Source organism: Sparus aurata, chromosome 21, assembly GCF_900880675.1.
Source record: "Sparus aurata chromosome 21, fSpaAur1.1, whole genome shotgun sequence".
Lineage (NCBI taxonomy): Eukaryota > Metazoa > Chordata > Actinopteri > Spariformes > Sparidae > Sparus > Sparus aurata.
In genome coordinates, this window is record NC_044207.1 from 17,624,925 (window position 1) to 17,646,663 (window position 21,739).

Sequence of the window (21,739 nt, forward strand, 5' to 3'; positions counted from 1 at the left end):
ACTTCCTCCGTTATTTTCATGCGATCTGTTTTGGATTTGCAGATTTATTGATTAGAAAGGGAGCGAATGTTAATGCTGCGCACAAACCGCTTACACAATAATGACTTACACACTGAACTGTCACATCCACAGTGGTCAGCTGTTGGACTGTTCCCAGCAGCAGAGGGAGACGCAGTTCTCTGTGTCCGTGTAACAGCTGCCCTCTGGTGGCGCCTCACTTACATACGTTTCAGAAGCTTCAGTTTGAATCCCACAACGACCAGCCAAGAAATATCAACAACATGTTTTCTGAATAAGTGAAATGAAGAGTTGCTGTATTGGGTCACAGTTGAAGACATATCTTGCATGTTAAACTGTTTTGATTTGTGATGCTTCTAATTGCTCCAAGAGTTTTATTGTGCTTTTTCCTGTTGTTCTTCTAACCTTTAACACCCTTGTGATGTATTTTGTAGTCTGGATCTTGAATGGTGCCACAGTATGTAAACTTGGATGGCACTCTTTAGAGCGCATAACTCCGCCATGGCCCAGCAGTACCCTTGTTGGGATCGTTAACAGGTCCCGGGTCCCCCACCCCCACTGACACTGACACTGACTCTCAATGTATGCACCCTATTCACCAAGACAACTGCCTCGTTGGTGTAAAACCCTTCTTGGCAATAAATCTGTTTCTGATTCTGATTTATCTCCTTAGATTTATACTCGATCATCGATACCAGCCCCTGAGATGCACCGGATTTTTTTCCATCAAAAATTTACGAAAAATATTGGAAAACACCATATCTCACAGTTTTAAAGCAAGTGAATCCGTTCCTTGGGCTCCATCCAAGTTTTGTGGGATTCTGTTAAATAGTTTTTTGTGTCCTGCTGACAAACCAACCAACAAGCAAACAAACAAACGGACAGGTCATAAAATCTCTCTTACTTCTGAAAGGTTGAGAAAAGATTTTGCCACAGCAGGACACACTTGTCTTCGTGTTTTCAAAAATCAGTTTGTCTGTCTGTGCATGTTAGTGAGAGACAGAGTCCTGAGTCTGATTCTGAAAACCACAAAACGGTGCACAATATTTTCATGTTTTTATTTGTATATTAACCATGTCAATAATAAATAAATTCATAAATAACAACCTTGTCATCTGTTGGTTTCCAGAAGTCACAACAGCTGTGTGTTTGCTGATAAGTGTATCAAACGTCATCTGAAAGATAGCAGGTCATATTCTGTTTTTGTAAACTTTGAGATTGTACAATTATGTGTGACTTTAAAGTGTTTTTTTTTTTGTTTACAAATGATACAAAGGATTTTTTTTTAAAACCATTTTGAAACAAATGGATAACCGGAGTCAAACTGCTACAATCACTACAATGGGATAATGAGAGGAGACAGAAAGAGCTGCTCGTCTGTGTGTTGAAGTCAGCGGAGACAGTGTGTGGACTAACAGCTGGAACAGCTGGAGGCGTCAGGAGTGAAATCTCCGGCAGTGGTGTCAAGAAAAAAAAACAAAAAACGGCAGGCTGTGCATTCATGATCCGCTCTTTGTATGAGTCCAAGTCCAGGTGAGAGAACTTAAAAGACGGACGGTGCTTCATCCTGATCCGGATCAACACAAATCCATTCTGTGAGAGAAGGAATGTAAACTGTTTATGCATCTTTCAGAGAGTTAATGTGGGCGCAGAGTTTCAGTGCGGGTCCCAGTTTAAGGTTCATGGTGCTGACCAGGTGGTCCTCTGTCAGGAGCAGCAGAGCCTGCCCGTCGATTTCCTGGGAGCGAAATGCTTCGGCTACATCCTGCCCACCTGGAGGGAAGAGAGGACGGTAAGCTCATACCTGTGTGTGACTACGTTTAAAGGTGCACAATGTAGTTGTAGGGGGGAAATTTTAATCAGACGAGAAATATTTTTTTAAACATAAACAAACTCTCTTTGTTTTCATGACTGAATAAACTGAATAAACAAACTGACCTTAGAGAACAACACAGTTTCATACTGTTTTACAGTGTTTATAAGCGGCGGACCCTGCCACCTTTCTAGCTTCAAACAGTGTTCTCAGGACCTTATTTTCCTCTAAGAACAGTTATGGATAAAATACATATTTCTGAGTTTGTATTTTTACCTCACTAATAATGTCAATATTACATTCCGACTTTGAATTTCCTCTCCAGAACAACGTGGTGCCCCTTCACACGACATACTGCCGTTCTGTTACTATGTGAAAAACGGGCCCGCTCCAGATTTTATGGGGCAGTTTAATCAAAGCTAACGCTGCTGTCTTGAACATCTGGCAGCATTAATTTGATGCACAGGAGGTGATTCACTGTTTGTCCTCGAAGGCAGCAGCAGAAAAGTGTTTCCAGTATATGTCAGAGAAAAGCTAGAAACAGCGAGCAGCTCATGAAAAAAGAAAAGACAACGTAAAAGTCTGCTCCCTACCCAGATAAAACTGTAATTGTAAGAAACAGTCCAACACTTGGACAGGAGACGGTACCTGGCAGGGAGTTGATGTAGGAAAACACTTGTTCTACGTTCCACTGAGACGGACAGCCGTCGTCTTCTTCTCCGTCAGAGACAGTGATTGTTTCTGTCATCGTCTGCTCCTCCTCCTCCCCCTCCTCCTCCTCCTCCTCCTCCCTTTCCTCCTCCCTCTCCTGCTTCCTCTCCTGCTCCCTCTCTCGCACTCTCTCAGCCTGTTTACGGAGCCTGGTTGTCATGGGAACAGGAGGCTCATCCTCCTCCTCTTCCTCCTGGTCTTCCTGGGCCTCCTCCGAGCCGAACGACCCACGCGCCTGTGGAGCACAAAGACCATCAGATAAATACTGTACTGACTCGGTGCTGACTACCTACAGCGAGGGGCAACCAGGTATCAGCCTTTGTTATCTCGTCATTGTTTTTGTTCACCTATAGTGAGTGAATAAAGTTTTGATTTATCTGAATTAACGTTCCATTGAGCCTTAAGCATCCAATGTTTCACTGTTCAACATGTTCACAAGTATTATTAAAGTGTTTTGTCTGTCTGGAAGAAATCGTGCTTTTCTTCTTTCTTTCGACTTATTTATGTCTTTTAACTAACTTTAACCAACTTATTCATCAGTAATTTTCTGAGATCCTATTTCTCTTCTACAACTTTGGCCAGTTTTACCATCTGTGTCAATGTTTTTCTGTTTTTTTTTTTAACTCTTAAAATTACTTTGTTATTTTACGGTCGACTCTAATTTTCCTCTCGCTATTTTCTTCAGTTTTTTTTCATATATTTTTTTTTTTACTTAATTTCATTGTTTCATTCTGTTGTTTTATTCTCAAAGCACTTTTCACCTCCATCTATAAAGATGATACAAATACACTTGACTGGTAGTGGCAGTAAAAGAGTTACTTAATCTCACTCTGTAGATAGAAATACAGTTTGATTCAGATGAACTGGCAAGTCGGCGAAGCGGGAATAAAAATGTTTTTGTTTTCACAGTTGTCTCCGAACTTGTTTTCCAAGTTTGAATTCACCCAAAAAATGGGAAGTCAGTCATCATCTACTCCCCCTCATGCCAATGGAATGTCATGCGGTTTATTGTGGTCCACAAAACATTTCTGGAGGTTCACAGCAAAAAAAAAAAAAAAAAAAAGAAAAAAGTTGCAGCATTCTCCTAAACAACTGAAGTAGACTGAACTTTCATTTTAGGTGGTTCTTTAAGTTATAGAATAGTTGTAGTCCAACTTGGGGTTGGGACCATGTAAAGAATTGAAAAAAAAAAGAAAAGTATTTTATGATCACCAGGATACAAAAGGCAGAAAAAAATTATTCTGTCACAAGCTGCTCAGTCTTTCCTCTTTCTATTTTTCCTTCCGAGTTTCAGGACTGAACTGAACTTAATTGACTCAAATAAAACAACGAAAAAACAACTCAGAACAAAGAACTGAAGGCATTCTGTCTTTTTGAAACAGCACAAATCCTGAATTTGTGTTTTAAGCCGGAGTCGCCTTCGCTGCTCTGCTCCTGTCAGATGCAGCCGTTGTTCCCCAGAGAGCAGCTTGTCTCGTGGGACCAGTGATCCCTGCAGCACACCAGCATTTTGATATTTGCAGCAGGTCAGTGATATCAACTGACCTGTCTCTGAAAATGTTCTCTGGAGGCTCCGTTGACTCTGCTGGGGGGTCGACCTCTCCTGCCCGCAGGCCTGTGACCCCAGCGACCGGCCCTCAGCATGGTGATACGCTTGGTGCAGCTCACACTGAACCTAAACACAGACAGAATATCACAGAAGATTTAATGAAGCCTGCTGCAGAGAGTCACATTTGTGTCAGGCAGGCAGGCAGGCAGGCAGGCAGGCAGGCAGGCAGGCAGGCAGGCCATTTGTCTTTGAGCTGATAGCGTGTGTCTGGACCGAGGCTGTCCTCTCTTTGATGCCTGGATGGAAAAACCGGGGAGTCATTACACACTCGAGACTTTTACTTATAGCCTGAACGGAGCTCGATGGATTCCAGATGTCAGCACCACCACTGAGACAAACATCTCCTTTCTTTTACGTATCTTGTGTGGTAAAGGAAATACCACAAAATGCTGATTATTTTTCATCTTCATTTATAGAAGGAAGGATGTTTTATTGAGCTCTGGGTAGCTCCACAATACTATTATACAGCAAAGTGCTTTGTTCAAGGGCACTTTATTGTGATTTCAATAAATCCTGTATAAAGCCTTCTTGATTCTGATGCTTTTTTGGGGTTTATTTGGGGTTTTGTGAATTTTGTACTGTATGAATATGATCTATACTTGTCTTTTCATGGAATTTTATATATATATATATATATATATATGTGTGTGTGTGTGTGTGTGTGTGTATACAACCAGTCCTGTACAGCAATTTAACCTTATCTGTAAAGCAATTGTACATTTTTAGTATTTGGACTGACATTATTTCAGAGAGGCAGACTGATTATTGATGTCTCATATGTTAACTACTTGAACCAGAAATGAGGCAGTCACGTCTCGATGTGTAGGTGATTTATTTACCTTCTGACGCACGTCATGGAGCAGAAGCGTTTGGAGCGCAGGAACGTGTGAGCGTAACCTCTGCTGCCACAGAACTCACACTGCAGCACACCTGCCACACTCTCCCCCAGCTCTGCAACTTCACAGGACCAGCTGTTAGTCACACATGTACATGTGCACACACATATACACACACACCCACGCAAACACACGTCACCTCACCATCTGCTGCAGGGCAGTCGTTTTCCATCTCCGAGTCGGTCGAATCCGACTGGTCAGCATCCAGCGGACTGTCCTCTGCTGCTGCGTCCCCGTTGGTTTGTATCTCCTGACATTCAGGAAGTGAGGCCTGCTGGTCGGCTAACAGCGATGAGGGGACCACCTGCAAAAGAGGTCCACTCAGAAAAGTTAAATTTCACGGGCTGACATGGGGTTCTGTGTAGATAAAGAGATACAGGGTGAATTTATCATCAGATTACAATGATTTAACTAATATTAAAGAAATGAAACCCACAATATATAATTTTTCCATCATGGATAAAGAAACAAAACAAGATATGTTTGCCAAGTGTTGTGGGTGGAAGGTCTGGCTGAGGAGAGAGGCAGAGCTGCTTCTCAGAGCGGCTCTGGAGGAGATAGTCTTGTGCAGAGCCAGAAATTCTGGAAGAATGAACACCTCAAAGCTAAGCTCAGGATAATATTTGAGATCAAAATTACTGGGAATGGCTCCAGGCCCTCTCGGATAACGAAGCCCTCTACGAGGTGTGTAAGGACGTGTGTTGTAAGTATCCTCTCGGGGCTCCCTGGGACACTGGCTGGAGATGAGGGGGGCTGACTGGGGCCTCGTACTGCTGCAGGCATGATGGGAGGAGGTAGAGGAGGAGATGGAGGAGGAGGGTTGCTGCTGTTGTTGCTGCTGGTTGTGGTGAGCTGGGACGGCTCTTCCACCACTGGTGACCTGATCACAGAGCGACTGGATATGATGGAGGATGAGCCCATCACTGCTGAAAGTAAAGGAGGTAGGAAAGATAACAGAGCTGAAGTTAAGGTTACCGGTTAAACCTGGCTTATTCCAAAATTCCTAATTCTTTATTTTCATAAATTACCATGGAAATGAATCTCTCCAGACTAGCCTGGTTTCATCTTGGAAAGTTTCCAGGCTTCAGCTTCCCCTCAGGCTGAACCAATCTGACTGAAATGTACTGTTTCCTCAAACATTCCTCTTTACTACTGCTTTACATCCATTTATTTGGGGGGGAATTTGACATTTAAGTCATATATTGACAGCACAGCAGCAGATTTTTTAAGTGATCCAAAAGTATTTACATTGGTTTACATTTTTTGTGATACAATAAATGATGTTATCAATTACAAATAATGCCATGTAATTTGAATTCATTAATCCGACCCAACCCAGTTTATGGCACTTGTAATCTAATTACATGGATTCTGCAATAGAGAGTTTAATTTTCCCAAAAATATGTTATTGTCTTGCATTAAAGTTAATTGGGGCTCCTATCTGATACATCAAAGTTTGGTAATTGTACGTTGCATCCTCTACATCTTTTTTTATTTCACACTAATTATGCAAAGTCAGCTCCAAACCAAGATTTTAAGGTTCATTAAAGTGAAGTCCTGATTTTCTGAGCTAGTTTTATGGAGTTCAGAAGGTTAGAAGGGTTTGATTGTCCTGTATTCTCTTTTCTATTTCATTATCAAGTTTTACCTGCACCGTTCTGTTTAGGAGGCCCAGTGAGAGGTTTTGGGGTCCTGTCTCTCTGTGGACTGTGTGAGCGTTCCTCTTTCCTCCCCTCAGCAATCAGTCCATTCTCTTTGCGTGTTTGCCCCAACTGAAATTCAGAACACGACAAACCCTTGATCAAAATGACATGCAGTGAGAACAAACCATGCTTACAACGCTGAACTGCAGCACACTCACCGATGGAGTTTCATTGCGTCTGACCGGGTGCACTTTCAGATCAACAGCCACTGTCTGAGGAGGTGGGAGGTTCTGGTAGGGCATCTGGACAAGAGCCTCCGCTACAGGCAGCTCCTGCTCTGTCAGCATCACCCGTCCAGACTGGACGGCCAAAGCCTGGACCGAGTGCAGGGACAGCCTCTGGAGGGAGGCTGGGGGGTTCTGGGGCAGCCTGGGGAGAACCAGAGGTGGAGGAGGAGGTGGACGTTGGTTCTGTACTTGTGGGAATGAGGTCCGACGCTGCGGGGCAGCCACTAGAGGAGGAGGCTGAGGCTGAACAGTGGCAGCTGGAATTGAGGTCTGAGCTGAGGATGCAAACACGCTGGTGACAGAAGAAGAAGAAGAAGAAGAAGAAGAAGAAGGGGCTCGGGAGTCATTGTTGTTTTGGGACTGATTGCTGGTCAGTCTTTTAATTGAAAGAGGAAGAGGGTTGGAGTTGGTGTCTTGAGGTGCGACTCTGAGGGCGATGGGCTGGAGTTGTCTGTGGTTTGGAGCTCCTCCTGTGGCCTGCTGGACGATGAGCTGGTGATGCGCCATCCGCTGGCCCGGTGGACAGGACAGCTGCTGCTTGACAAGAGCGTGGGTCTGTACTGGAGAGTAGGCTGTGAGTAGAGCGATGCAGGTTAGACATGAGGAATGAAAACTAACAAATACACAAAACAAGTAAGGTTGTCCTCAAACAAACAACACCTGCACCACTGTCAAGGTACGTGCACTAAAAACTTAACATGGAAAGACGAAAAGTAGATTCACATGCAGTTGGTATCCTGGTTTTGTATCGTCTCCTGGTTTTGATCACATTTGGAATGTGACTTCACATTAGAGGAACTTGGACATATCTCTGTTTACATGCACAGTATTCAGGTGCACTTTGTTAAGGCCCCTTTCATTTATTGCTAGTGATCTTCACTATTAAAACATGCAGCTACATTCAGAAACAGTTCCGTCTTGCACATTTTAATTCCAACTAGTTCCATCATATTCTATGGAATATATTTTTGAATCTCAGCAACTCATAGCAAAATCAATCTAGCTGGATAATTAACTCCACAGGTAAGTGGGAAAATAATATTGTGAGCGGTCCCTTTATGTCTGAAACACATGGGCCTTTTGGTAATCTTTCCTTTAATCTTTAGCGTTTGAACACATGAGCTCACCTGGGGTTATAATCTTAGGCCCTGAGGCCAGCCGGGTGACATCAGCTGGTCTCGTTTCTGTTGAGGTGTCCGTCAGCTGGTTGGTCTTCAGTGAGCAGACTGGCGTCTTGGATAAAGACGCGGCCGGGGTCAGGGCTTGGGACTGGGTGGTTGGCTTTAAAATCACACTGTGGGCTGTAGCCAGAGCTCCAGGCAAGTGAGCGCGCAGAGCTAGATTCTGCACCTGAATATGTGCAAAAAGAAAGCAACAGTGGTTCCTTTAATGCCATTCTTATTTCTACCATGCACCTTTATGAATGGTCCCTCTAACGTTCACCAAAATCCAGAGCCGCAATCCTTTTGAAAGAAGGCTTGTGCTCAAGGTACGCAACATCCTGAGCTCTATCAATATTGCAGTCTTGTTGCATGCACGGGTTCATTCCAATTTTGTGCCTGGCAAAGTTTGTACCTGAGAGGAGGTAGGTAAAGAGGAGCAGGAGGTGACAGCAGGGAGGTCTGACTGAACTGCAGCCACCGTGGCTGCAGGGGTGAGAATGAGCTAACAGAAGAAAAGCAAAATGCAGGGAAAGACAGGTGGCAGGTTGGTTAAAAATAAAGATTTTCAATGTTGTCGGAAAACATAAGAGAATGCAGTTGGTAAAAATAGACATAGGGCAAACGAGTCATGCGTTTTCAAATACCTGTACGAAAAACAGCTTGACATGTTTGAAAAGGTTTTTACCATCTGAGTGCGAAGGTACATCTGAGCTTGGTTACAGTTGGGCGGTCTGTTTCCCAGGAGCATGGCCTGCTGGGATATGGTGGTTGCAGCACCGGTAGAGCTGGATGTTTGAGTCCGGCCAATGAGCTGGGCCGTCACTTGAGATGCCGGTAAGGTAATCTGGATTCAGATACAGGGTTTTAAAAAGAAAGAATCTGGGGTTGATATTTGTGTTGAGAGCAGGTCAGACCGACGAGAGCGGTGACTCAGATACTCACTGAGTTTTGGGAAACACCAGCAGGCTGATGAAGCAAACTGCTGCTGGATGATGAAGGTGACTGCCTCTGACACACTGAAGCCTGTGGAACATTGGAGAGACACCCTATAAGAATTTTCATGGTCGCATTAACAAACTAGAATGGAAAGTAAACAAATTATCCCCTGAGAAATTGATGAAATGTTAGAAGATGCCCAACAATGTTAAAGAGAGTAAGAAAAAGTTTCTGGATCCGTCCCTTTATCCCCCCAAAAGTAAATGGGGTCTATCTTGAGCTGGAATCCATCCTCCAGTCAGGTTTTGTGGAAATACGTTCAGTAGTTTTTTTGTGTAATCCTGCTGACAAACCAAACAACCAACAAAATACGGTCACAGCTGAAAATATGACCTCCTTGGTTGAGGTAATTACAGACACCGCCTGACCTGCTGTATGGTGGCCAGACTCTGCAGGTGGGGCGTGTGCTGGTGCTGCTGCAGGGCTGCTGTCTGCAGCATGAGGTGCTGCTGCTGGGCTGCGTACATCTGATGCAGGTACTGGGCCGCCATGCTCTGAGGTCTGTGGATGGCGTGCTGGATAACCTGTTAAATCACATGACAGACACATCAAGCAGCTCACAACAACAACTTGACTCAACTGACGGCAGCACAAGGGTTTAAACACATACTCAAAACAACAACAACATTACAACAATCCTTTCCTGCCTGTCACTGGTTACCTGTGAGCTTTAGAATTGACTTAAAGACTTTAGTATTTGTTTTTAGAGCTTTTAATGGTCTGGCTCCTGCCTTTATCTGTGATTCACTAACTCTTGACCCGAGAATCAGAGGTGACCGGGCTTTCGCTCTCCAGCTGTGGAACTCCCTATGTGAGGAAACCTGGGCAAACAAACTCTGTATCCTCCTTTAAATCTCCTCTTAAAACTCACTTTTATCAAAAGGCTTTTTCTTAACTAATGGTATTTATTGCTGTTTTAATTATTCTTTCATTTGTTCATATCTCAAGTTGTGGGTCTTATTGCTTTTGCTGTATGTTTTTATTGTAAAGCAAAACAATTTCTTACAATTTGTAACTTTGTTTTTGAAAGTTGCCAAAAATTAAAGTAATCATTACAAGATCGCTCCTAGTCTGTTAAATCTAAAATGATCAAGGCATTTCGAATATTTCAAATGCTATTTGATATGTATCTGTTTATTTGATTTGAGAAATTGCTCTGCAAAAAATAAATAATAATAAATAATCTTTTTAGATGCAGGCCCAATAGACTCCCCCATCTGATTGTTGTGTGGGTATTACTGGCTGAACAACAAAGGTAACCTTGGGAAAACAAGAGATACCCTCAGCCTTTAATTTCAATTAAATAAATCGAGATTATTAAAAAGCATTATTAAAAAAAACCCATAGCAATCATTTTAAAGTAACATATAATTCCTGGTAGACTGAACAAAAAAATAGACTACACAGTCTGTATCTGAATAGCCTCTCTCTTAAATTATCACAGCAGTACAGAGGCCTCTATCCTACACTGCCTTTATTCAATTTTATTCTAAAATGTACCATCATTTTTCGGGGCTCTAAGAATATCATCGATCACCTGCCTACCTGTCAAGTCAAACAATGCCTGCGCTGGTCCCAGGTGATGTCTATTACCTGGAGTCCTTGCCTGTAAAATTGAACAATGCATGCAAAGGTCCCAGGCAGGTGATGGATACTGACTGAACTCCCAGCCTGTAAAATTAAAGTGTATGTAGAAGCCCCTGGTGCAGTCTAATACCTGAACTCGTCAAACAGTGAACAGAGAGATGTGCAGGCTCTGTCTATTACCTTGACCAGCTGACAGTCAAGTTAAACAATAAAGGCAGAGGTCCCAGGCAGATGATATCAATTACCTAGATTCTCTGCCTTGGAAAATTAAACAGTGTGTGCAGAAGTCCCCAGGTTTTTTATCTTACCTGGACTGCCTGTCTGTGAAATTTAACAAAGTATGTAGAGGTCCCAGGCTCTGTCTATTACCTGGACTACCTGTCAGTCAAGTCAAACAATGTATGCATCAGTCCCAGGTGCTGCCTATTACCTCAACTCCCTGTCTGTAAAATGAAACAGTGGATGCAGAGGTCCCAGGTGCTATCTATTACCTGGACCACCTGACAGTCAAGCCAAACAATAAATGCAGAGGTCCCAGGGAGGAGGTGTCTATTGCCTGGACTGTCTGTCAGTCAAGTCAAACAATGTATGCAGCAGGCCAAGGTGCTGTCTATTACCTGGACTGCTTGTCTGTCGGGTGAGATGATGCTGAGGGAAGTGGAGGGCACCTGGGTGCAAGTGGTGGTGGTGCTGCTGCTGGGGCTGACTGTTGCCATGGTGATGGCTGCTGATGTGGTGGGGGTGGTGGAGGCCACAGTCCTGTTAGTGTCTGCCTGCTTCTCTCCTGGGCTCTGCCTATCCATCTCCCAGGTCACACTCAGATTCAGTAATGAGAAAACTGTGGAGGTAAAAAAGACATTATTAATGAACAGGAAGTAGTTAAATTAAAACAGCTCCGGCTTCAGATGAAGCCAGGTAATGGAGCTGTGCTGCTATCTTGCTCTTTTGTTGTTTAGCTAGTAGTTTAATTAACTGAATCTTTGAGCTTTTAGCTTTTTGATTTGTCTAGAAAAGAGACTCTACAAGCCAGTTGGAGCTGTAAATACTGACAGGTATAAGAAAAAACAGCCTGTGTTCAGGCTCAGTGTGGTTGCACAATCTTACTTTAATATAACATTGAGCAGATGTTTTTTCTTTTCCTGCTATTCGTCAACAGAATGCCCTTAAGTAATATCATTCACCAAACATACAAATAAAATGAATATAAAGTCACATAAACCTAAATAATAACCTACATTCAAAAGATAATCTATCCAGGGCAGCACTGCAATACCAGCCTGACCATACCTTTTCTTTCTAGCCAACATCTTTGGAAAAGTGCATGTTAATACAAAAAAAATAATGAATAAACAAACTAAACTTTATGGTCTGCAGGACATCATTATCTTCTGTTTGACCCTGGTCATTTTAAATAAGTGATAAACAAACCATAACATCACAACAGGAAGAAAACCACATGTTTTCGCATGTTAGCTGTGAAATCTTTGTTATGAAGACCTAATAAATATCTTTTAATAAAAGAAAAGGTAAATTACTCATATTACTGATTTTTTTTTTTTAAATGGTATGTGTATGGGTTATTTCATGCCACTAACACATCTGTAAAGAGACAAACATCAGACAAAGGTGCCACAGTGGAGGGTTGTTTTATCTCTCAGCTGCTGATAAAACCGGACAAATGTGCTTAAGACATTTCTAAGACATTAATCTAGTAATCTCACAGGGCGAGTCTTAAAATACTGATATTATTTGCCATATTTCACAAGGCTGGACACTAAAGGTCTACACTACAGCAGCTTGAATATTGATTGCTTTTTGCTGCAGAGCCGCTTCTGTCCAATTAAACGCCGGCAGAATAAATCCCGATTAATTTTAAACGATCACAAATGAGTCTTATATAAAAAATGCACTGTGTAGGATTCAGGAATCTCCGGATAATAACATTCAACACATCTGGATGTCACCTCTTTCGGTCCGCCTCTCGTCGCTCACACAGAGCTTTATGCATGCACAATCATTCACCTCTTGTCGGCGTTACCTGCCTGTTATTGATAGACATGAGCCATCAGGAGCTGACCATACCCCGGCACATTGTCCCAGTCATGAAGCCCACTGATGCGTCAGTTCTGTCTAAAATGGAGATTTAAAAAAAATCAGACGCTACATAGCAGCAGCAGCAGCAGCAGCAGGCAGTAAAAACAGCCTTGACACAGCACCGCTCGCAGTGCGGGAGGACCTTCCACAGGCGGGGAGTCACCGCACGGAGAGTCCCGGAGATGTTTGACGGGCTTCAGATGTGCTGCTATCCGCCCTGACCTACGTCTGATGAAAGGCTTTAAATATGAGCTTTCAGTGCTTTGTGAGGTAAAACCCCGAGGCTGAAAGATGCGTCGGGACACAGCCCGCTGATATCACAGATCTTTATTAATTCCATAATATTCCCTGCTATGGGTTTGTGAACTGCATCTGTCATTTGTAACAACAATATTAAGTAAATCAGAATTGGAGCTTCTTCATACTGACATTGTCATTTGAGAATTAACCTACTATGGAGTCACAAGGCCTAATTCATTGCTTGCATATGCTTTGTGAAAATAGCCTTTATTTTGTGCAAAGTTGGAATGCGAATCAAATGCTGTTTTGTATTTTTCCGATTATATTTTAAAATATGCTTGGTGGATGCAAGAAAGAAAGAAAGAAAGAAAGAAAGAAGTTAGGATGGAAGGAAGGAATGAAGAAAGAAAGAAAGAAAGAAAGAAAGAAGTTAGGATGGAAGGAAGGAATGAAGAAAAGAAAGAAAGAAAGAAGTTCGGACGGAAGGAAGGAATGAAGAAGAATACATAAGACAGAAAGTGAAGAAGAATAAATACGACATAAAGCATGAAAAGAAATCCCTCCCTCCCGCCCAGGCCCCCCGCCACGAAAACCCCCTCCTTCGGTAGTCAAGGAAGGAAGGAAGGAAGGAAGGAAGGAAGGAAAGGAAAGAAGGTACTTGGTCTTATTTTAAATTCCAGTCTCTTTCTGTTTCTGTCTCTCAGGTTTTTTGGGGGAGGACATAAAACGGCACCTAACCCTGGTGCTGGTCATCGCGACCTGTCAGGAAAGCTCTTTTCACACGGTATTCAAGAAATATAGCCTACCTAATAAATCTGGGTGGACTACCTGGCACAATGTCTGAACCGTAGACTGTAAATAATATACAATCTGATGTTCAGTGGCTCTGGGGGGAGCAGCAGAGACTGATTTAATTATCCTATCTGATGCTGCTGTTCACATGTTAATATGGCCGGGTGTTGCATTGCATTAAACAAATACATACAATTCATTCAATTCATGATAATATATGTCATTTGCTCTATGTTAACAATCATTATGCTGTTTGAAGTAGTTCATTTTCTTCCAATTTTTTGTCTTCTTCTTTTCTCTCCATTCTAGCACGACAACACAAAATATGCTCGTGCGTCCACTGCATCCACTTCTAAAAATAAACGTAAACAGGAAATGCTTCTGCTTTTGTTACTGGTCAATTTCGCTGTCATTTCTGAACCACAGCACTTGAATGCGCGACATGTCTTGAGGGTCTCTAAGATGTCCGAGCTCAGACGTTTGAACTTGAAAGCAGCACTTACCCACACAAGGCGCTTCAGTTGGTACAGTCTGAATGATGGCAAATGATACTTTTAACTTTCCAGATATGTTAACCATGTTATATTGTTTTGTTACTTTTTACGTTATCATGAAACGTGCACGGAACAGTTTATGTTAATGTTTCGGACGTGATATTTGTTTAGCATCCGTGTACGTTTGTGTATGTCTGTATACTCAACCCCTAACATTCCGACAATGGACTATTCCGTCGTTAGGCCTTTGCAGTAGGGAGTTGTTTGGCGGACCCAGCAAGTTTTTCTTTACTTTACATGTTATTTTTGTTTCTCTAAAGAAGGACAAATTCATCGTTTTTACCATTGCTTGCCTCGCTGTTTACGCGGCGTGTCGACGGACTAAACAAACACAGTGTTTTGGGCGTGGTACACAACTAGGGAGCCAAAGAAAGAAGGAAGGCATCGGTGACTCGGAGCTGAGCTTATGATGCCGACGTTGCGGGACAGCACCATGTCCCACCCCGGCGAGAATTCTCACCAAGTCCGGGTGAAAGCTTATTATAAAGGGTAAGAAATCACTGTTTCAACACGCATGTTATCGATGTTGTTAGCAAGCCAATTAGTAGCAGTTATAGACTTGGAAAGGTGGCTAGCGAGTTGGCTAACATTAGCTAACCCAGCTAACGGCTTGCTAATGTTGGGTACCAGGTTTAGGTAAACTTAACCAGGCAGACAGACAGGTGAAACTGTCCAGGCGCGCTGTCAGTGTAACGCCCGGCTTTACGAGAAATGTGTCAGCCAGACGGTGAAGTTGTCAACTGTGTTAAACTCAGTCAAAATTAGTTGTTGTTAGTGGTGAAAGCTTTATTCTGACACAGTTTGAAAGCTCAGGAGCTAGTGTCTAGCTCAGCTAGCTAACAGCTGCTAGCAGTGGTTGATAGTTTCGCTGTCTTTTACAGGTAGATGATGACGACTTTATCCGCTCATTTGATTTGGTTGACGCCAAGCTTGGCATGTTGTTATACAAGACCGATTAGCAAGTTTCCACGGACAGTTTAGGGAAGTAAACATGTGGGAAAAGATTGATGTTGTTAAAGTAAGGGCTGGGCAGCATGAGAACAGGAAAACATAACTATTAGACTGTTTGCTGACTATTAGACTGTTTGCTGATATCAAAGCTGCCACTGTTGACCAGCACCAGAATAAGTTCTATTATTGATCTCCACTCATCAATTTCAGTTTGTAGTTCTCTCAAATGTCCTATAAATACTAATGTATACATCATATATCTTTAAAGTCCAACTTTACAATCCATCTGTTTCCTCATCTATTTGTATTTCCCTTAACCTTTTCTTTAGCTAGGAGTGTTTCCAAATACCGATATTGACGATGATTGCAATATCTGAAACTGAAATATTGATATCATGTTATCAATACACAGATGATAATATTGTGTGAATAATGTAGAGTTTCCGAAATCATTCCCACTTATTTCCGTCCTTGAGTTGTCATCCTAGGTTGCAGCAATGCACCTCAACACCTGCTGCCACCTGACATAAAACTGTTGAAAGAAAAAAAGATGCTGTGTTTGTAACTAGCTAGTTGGCTACATCCACAATGTTTTTACTACTGCCATAGCAAATCATGTTTGATGAGATAACAGATGAGAGTGAGATATCGGGATAATATCATTACCGTGAATTATTTGGCGACGATAATCGCATAGTGAAAATGTGACATCATCACAGTACTGTCTTGAGCCCAACCTGAATCCTAACAAGGGCTGCAACTATTGATTGTACACATTATCAATTCATTTGTTGATTTATATCACTTGGGTTAAACAAATAGAAGAAGCCCACCACAACTTCCATAAATAGCTTATTGTGTCTGACCAACAGTCCGAAACCAAAATGTAATGTGACATTTTCCTTCCATTAAATGGCTTATTGTGGGATATAGTGGATTATCAAAATTGCTGCTGATTAATCTCCTTTTTGATTGACTAATCAGATAAGTGATTCATTGTTAATCTCTAGTCCTAACCAATTGTCTGTTTGGTGCTTAATTTTAACCTACATTAAACCCTAATCAAGTTTTTCCATATCAAACCTGGCGGAGGCTGTTCTGCTTTTTTTAGTTCAGCACTTGGATGTGAGAATGGAAATCATTGGTCACCCGTTTACTTTCGCAACACTCCCTGCCCCACTGTCTCTGTTTGATTGAGCCAGTGAGTGGAGCCCTGCCGAGGCTTGAAAAACGTGAAGGGCAAGTCACTTCAGCCAGACCTGTTGTATTCTTGACTAGCTCTGTGACACACCTCAGGAGCACTGTAATGTGTGTTCATGATTAGGTGTCATCGCATCAAACAAAGTATCTCAAGTATTTATGAGGTTGCTGCTGAGGAATCTCAGCTATGCTGCCAAGGAGGGAATCATGTAAAATAGTCTCAGTGTTTGGCCATCGGGATGCATTAAGCCCGGATGTCTTAAGTGTTGTTATTGTTTTTCTTGCATGAGTTAGGAGTGGGAGATTGAGTTAGAAATGCACTAGATCAATATATTGGATTAGTACTGAAAAATCAGGTATCAGCCGCACGTCAGCAGTACTGTTTCTCTACTGTTGTATACAAACGCAACAAAACAACCTTGCAACAAAACGTGCACAAGTGATTTTGATAATTCAGTAATTGTCATTTTTCAAGCACAAATAGTTCCCTGCTGTCCAGACACTTCAGCTGGTCATTTCACTAATTAGGCTAGATCCGTTTCTGTGTTTCCAATTGGTAATCAATGAAATCAGCTAAATCTTTAAAACATCCAAATCAAACCCTTCTCTCTCAATGATCTTAATCTATATTCTTTCTTTCTTTCTTTAGCGTTACTGTTTTAGTCACTCTGCTTGTCTATTTTCAGGATTTTGTCCTTTGAGTCAATTCTCTTCTGTTTGCAAGTGTTTTGTTGGTGAGCTCCAGCATCAGCACCAGCAGACTGGTGTCAGCCTGTAGCAGTCTCAGCCTGTCACTGTCTCAACTTCATTTTGTTCTCATTCAGGCAGATGGTCAATAGAAAAGGCTGTACATGCACTGACCACATGATGAGAGACTGACAGTGACGCTGAGTGTGGCAGTGAAGTAGTGGAAAGCCCTGTTTCAGTTATTGAAACCCTAATGCTTGACAGTTTAATAGCTCTCCTTAAAAAAAAACATACATAACACATAACCAGCTTTGATGGATTATGTATTGCTTTATATAATCTTTAAAATGTATTTATAGTCATTTGAATCTGTTATATTATTGGTATATCAGCCTTGAGAAGCAGGTAATAATTGGTTATCTTATCGGCTGGAAATGAAAAAAATCAAAAATAAAAATCGTGCATCCCTATTTTTGGCCCTCTAATAAATAAAAAAAATGTCTACCTATTTCTAAACAAAGAGTTACACACAACTCAGAGTTGTAGCTTATAATAATGTTAAGCTGTTTACACTGTAGCAGATCTTCTCTGAAAAAAGTTTTGTGTGTCACTGCCAGTGTATCACCATGTCAGGCCAGGATAAAACATTGTTTTGCAGAGTTGCCAGCACCAACAAACATCGACTTCAGGATTCCTGTGCAATGCATGTTGTTTGGCAGGAAGTTGGGATTACACCGGCTCGACGGAGCACTTCAGTTATTTTCCTCTTTTGAAAGGCTCATTGCTCGTCTTTTTCAAAGGCTCTGCCATCTGCATCAGTGCTTCGAGGCTTGGCTTTGTTTAAAATATGGGAAGCGTTCCTTGTCTTGCCATTTACTTTGGCTCTGAAAGCGCCTAAAGCACGGAACCACAAAGTCATACATCCCTCATCCACCTACACACATCTTTACTCATGATTGTATCAGATACTCAGCATCTGCTAACGCACATGTGAAGAGTTTGTGTGTGTTACTGAGTCTACAGCTCATACGAGTCTGTGTGGCGTTACGAGTGACCTTGTCTTGGGCTCAGCAGGAGTGAGTTTGGTCGGCTGCGTGGAGAGAGGCTCCCTCCTGTTTAGCACCACAGGCGGGTCGTGTTGCCTGGAGACTACAGCATCCTGCAGTCTGTGTTTCATTTACCCTGACCTTACCGGGGGTGCAGTGTGAGGGTTTAGGTGTTTTTGTTGGATTGGGTGTGTTTAAGTGGCTGTAACTTCAATTTAAGCCATAAAAACATTGGTGTGTGTACGTGCGAGCATGTGATTCTGGATATCCGAGTGTGTGCATGTTGGTTGTGAAGGTGTTGCGGAGGCCATGCCCATGCGTGGCAGCGTTGACAGAGAGATGGATGATCTGAGATGCTCATGTAAGCCCAGAGAGGCGCCCAAGCCCTTTTTCCTGCTTGAGCGCTCACCAGTGACAAATGGCTTCATACTGGGCAGATGGGGCTGCTGAGTCCTACTCACAGCAGTTCAGACGCCAGGGGCACAGGCCAGCCCTCCTCCTCCTCCTCTTCCTCCTCCTCCTTTAATTTAGCTGTACTGTAGGACAGTGCAGAGCAAAGGAATGCCAGGTCTGTGTGGAATGTCACTTCCTCCCAGTTACTCACAAGTGATGAGCTCCCAGTTGTTCACTGCAAAATCCTTCTGCCATAGTCACCCTGAGGATTCATACTGCTTGGTTTTTCATACCGAGAAGTCTCTTCTTTTTAAAAATTTTAGATTCTGTTTTAGATTAATCTACTGGCTAATGTTGCATTATTAATCTAGCTTTTCAGATTAATTAAATGTTTTTGTTTGTTTTTTTTTTAAAAAAAAGGAAGCACAGAAGTCTTCAAACAGCTGCCTGCTCATCAGGCTAGTGGGGTTAAATGTTGTCACTTTCAACAAAGTTCAGTCAGTATTATCGCTGCGACAAACAATTGATGTTATTCATCAATTACTCTGCTTATTATTTTCTCAATTAACTGGTTTTGAACTAGGTTGGAAAATGTCAGGAAATGAGTGTCCGTCATAGATTCCAAGATGATATATTCAGATAACTTCTGCAACTGATTCTTTTTATTGTCAGTTGCTCTGACAGTCGTTTTCCTTATAAATCAGTTGTATACTTTTCCCGTAACCTGTCATAGTAGATAACAATGCTGACCAAAAGATACTCAGTTAACTGTGATATGACACAAAACGGCAGCCAATCTTCACATCTGATCTGCTGGAAACGGTGAATGTTTGACATGGCATTTCCAGGCTCAAAATGAGGTGGAGGTGCTTCCAACCTGATCCAGATATTGGCATTAATACACTCTTAATTACTTTGCAACTGAATAGCCTCTCATTCACTCCTCATTGTGTCCTGGACACTGCCTCTGACCCTCTCCATCACAGGTCCCTTTCAGTTCTTCTTGTTGTACACTGCTTTAAGACCTGACAAATTTACTGCATATTGTCCCAAACATGAATTATTACTTTTTGATTGCCTCTGATAATCAGGTGATGTCTGCACTGGTTCACCTGCACTCACGAGTCTCTGCCTTTCAAACTCGCTTTCGAAACCTATGAAACAGCAGTTAAAAAGATTTAAGTATTTTATGTTTCTGCTTCTTATATTATTTAATCTCTTTATAGTCTCTGCCACTATCATGTCCCTGCTGTGGCCATTAGCTGAGCTTGTATCTGTTACACAGAGGATGTTGTTAGAGGCACCTGAGATGTGGCTAAACTTTAACTACAGAGCAGACGCACAGTGTTTAATGAACACCCACAGCTCTTACATGTGACACAGTTAGTCGTCTGCTGGTATTAATACACTGCCTGTATCTTGTCTGTGTGAACTTTAGTGTAGTGTGTACTGCAGTGTGCACTCTCTATCCTCTGATGTTATCAGGGCTTTAAGAGGAAGTAGAGCTACCATGCTTCTCCCAGAGTAGAGATCGGACCGTAGGAGTGTAGTTTCCAGTCTTTTCCTCCCCCCTACTAATGATTAACACCAGCCGGATTGGAGAGGGAGGGAACAGGAGTTGGAGGCCCACATCAGTGTATTCTTACTCAGAGTGATCTATTCATTCGTGATGTGTGATATTCAGAACAGAGAATTTTATTATCTGCTGTAAAGATGTTGAACCATTTCAAACCACGCTGTGTTGGTGCTCACTATTGATATTAAACTGAACTAACAGCCAGTAAATCACAGTCTATTGCTATTTGTGTGTGTTTGCTCCTGGCAAGGACTGACCACATAGTGACCTTACACACTCTATGCTGTCCTTGGACTTGTACAGTAGGTGTCCTTGAAAGTATGTGTTGTTAACTTCTTGTATTGGGATTTTATTATCCTGCTGTAAAGCTCTCACGTTGATGAAAAACAGGGTCCCTCTTTGACGATGGCAGCAAGGGAAGTAAGAGATCCTTGTCCTTGTGGCCCACTCTCTGGCTGGTGTGAGGGCTTTTTACACATGACCCCCTCTTTACTTCCCTTTTTACATCACCTATTTACCATACTTGAGCCCCTTCTGTCTCATGATTCCACACACATGTAGACGCCTGAGCTCAGACCCCTGTCGCCTGCAGACCTGTAAAAGCTCATGTGTGCACCATCTCCATCCCCCATCTTCAGGTTGTAAACACCGCTGAGGCTGGCCAGAGGGCTGCGAACTGGTGACATCAATCCTAACGCCACCGTGAATTGATAAGGGGCAGATGATCCCATCTACAGGGATAGATGCTGTCGGTCACCAACCACTACGCTCCTTATTCACACCTCTCCATTTGTTTGATTGTCTGTGTGGACTGAAGAGGCAGAGAGTGATGTCCTTGTTGATTAAGAGCTTCTTAGGGTTTGTTTTTTTTTTTGACCGCTTTCCAAGAATTTATGGAGTTCAGTGGTGGACGGTGAGCCTTAACGAAAGCGGGTACAATACAACTCCAACCACCATTGCCTATGAGTCATTCCGCTTTAGTTTGTGGCTGTCTGTCTCCCCCTCTCACTATTTTGCGGTCCTCCTCTCGCTCTCTCTTTCTCACACCCACAATCATGCTGTACAGATGAATGCACACACGAATGTGACAGACTGCAAGACTGTGACTCACACAGAGCAGCGATTGGAAAAAAGGATGCTCTCTCACTTCTTTCTCTCCCCGTCAAAAGTCTGGCGTTTTCTAGAGTTTTGCCTCGGAGTGCATCGGAGAGCAGGAGGGAGTGGGATTGTTGTAACTGTATGTTGGATGATTAGTGCTGAATCAATCGGCTGATTAATCATTTTTTTCAGTTGTTAAACGAAAATGCCAAATATTTTCTGGCTCTCTTGCGTGTGATAATATTAACTGTCTGTCAGTGGTAAATTTAGATATGATAATGGTAATTTAAATAATTTCCCAGTCTGGGATCATTAAAGTAATTCTATCTAGCTATCTAGCTATCTAGGTAGCTAGCTAATACGTCACATTCCCTACTCATAAAAG

General features: G+C 42.4%; 2 protein-coding genes across 6 annotated transcripts in view; one reads left to right on the forward strand and one right to left on the reverse strand.

Moving 5' to 3' along the window:
* Positions 1-1,057: 1,057 nt before the first annotated feature.
* Positions 1,058-13,065, reverse strand: phc3 (polyhomeotic homolog 3 (Drosophila)). 5 transcript variants are annotated; one of them, XM_030401570.1, is made up of 15 exons: positions 12,766-13,065; positions 11,341-11,561; positions 9,505-9,660; positions 9,083-9,163; positions 8,826-8,984; positions 8,553-8,642; positions 8,105-8,327; positions 6,909-7,549; positions 6,696-6,819; positions 5,687-5,973; positions 5,192-5,351; positions 4,991-5,102; positions 4,088-4,217; positions 2,480-2,777; positions 1,058-1,791 (listed from the first exon to the last, which is right to left on the reverse strand). In XM_030401570.1, the coding sequence occupies exons 2-15, from the start codon at positions 11,524-11,526 to the stop codon at positions 1,637-1,639; spliced, it is 2,802 nt and encodes a 933-aa protein (XP_030257430.1). In that variant the 5' UTR covers positions 11,527-11,561; positions 12,766-13,065; the 3' UTR covers positions 1,058-1,636. The 5 variants fall into 5 exon arrangements, with proteins under 5 accessions (XP_030257430.1, XP_030257428.1, XP_030257429.1 ...); XM_030401568.1 differs by having other exon boundaries at positions 4,991-5,108; positions 12,762-13,065; XM_030401569.1 differs by having other exon boundaries at positions 4,991-5,108; positions 5,687-5,970; positions 12,766-13,064.
* A 1,302-nt stretch (positions 13,066-14,367) lies between these two features.
* prkci (protein kinase C, iota) overlaps positions 14,368-21,739 on the forward strand; it is a 32,871-nt gene continuing 25,499 nt past the window's right edge. The window contains exon 1 of the mRNA XM_030403456.1: positions 14,368-14,892. Within this exon, the coding sequence (XP_030259316.1) occupies positions 14,810-14,892 (83 nt within the window). The 5' untranslated portion in view covers positions 14,368-14,809. The remainder of the gene's footprint in view (positions 14,893-21,739) is intronic.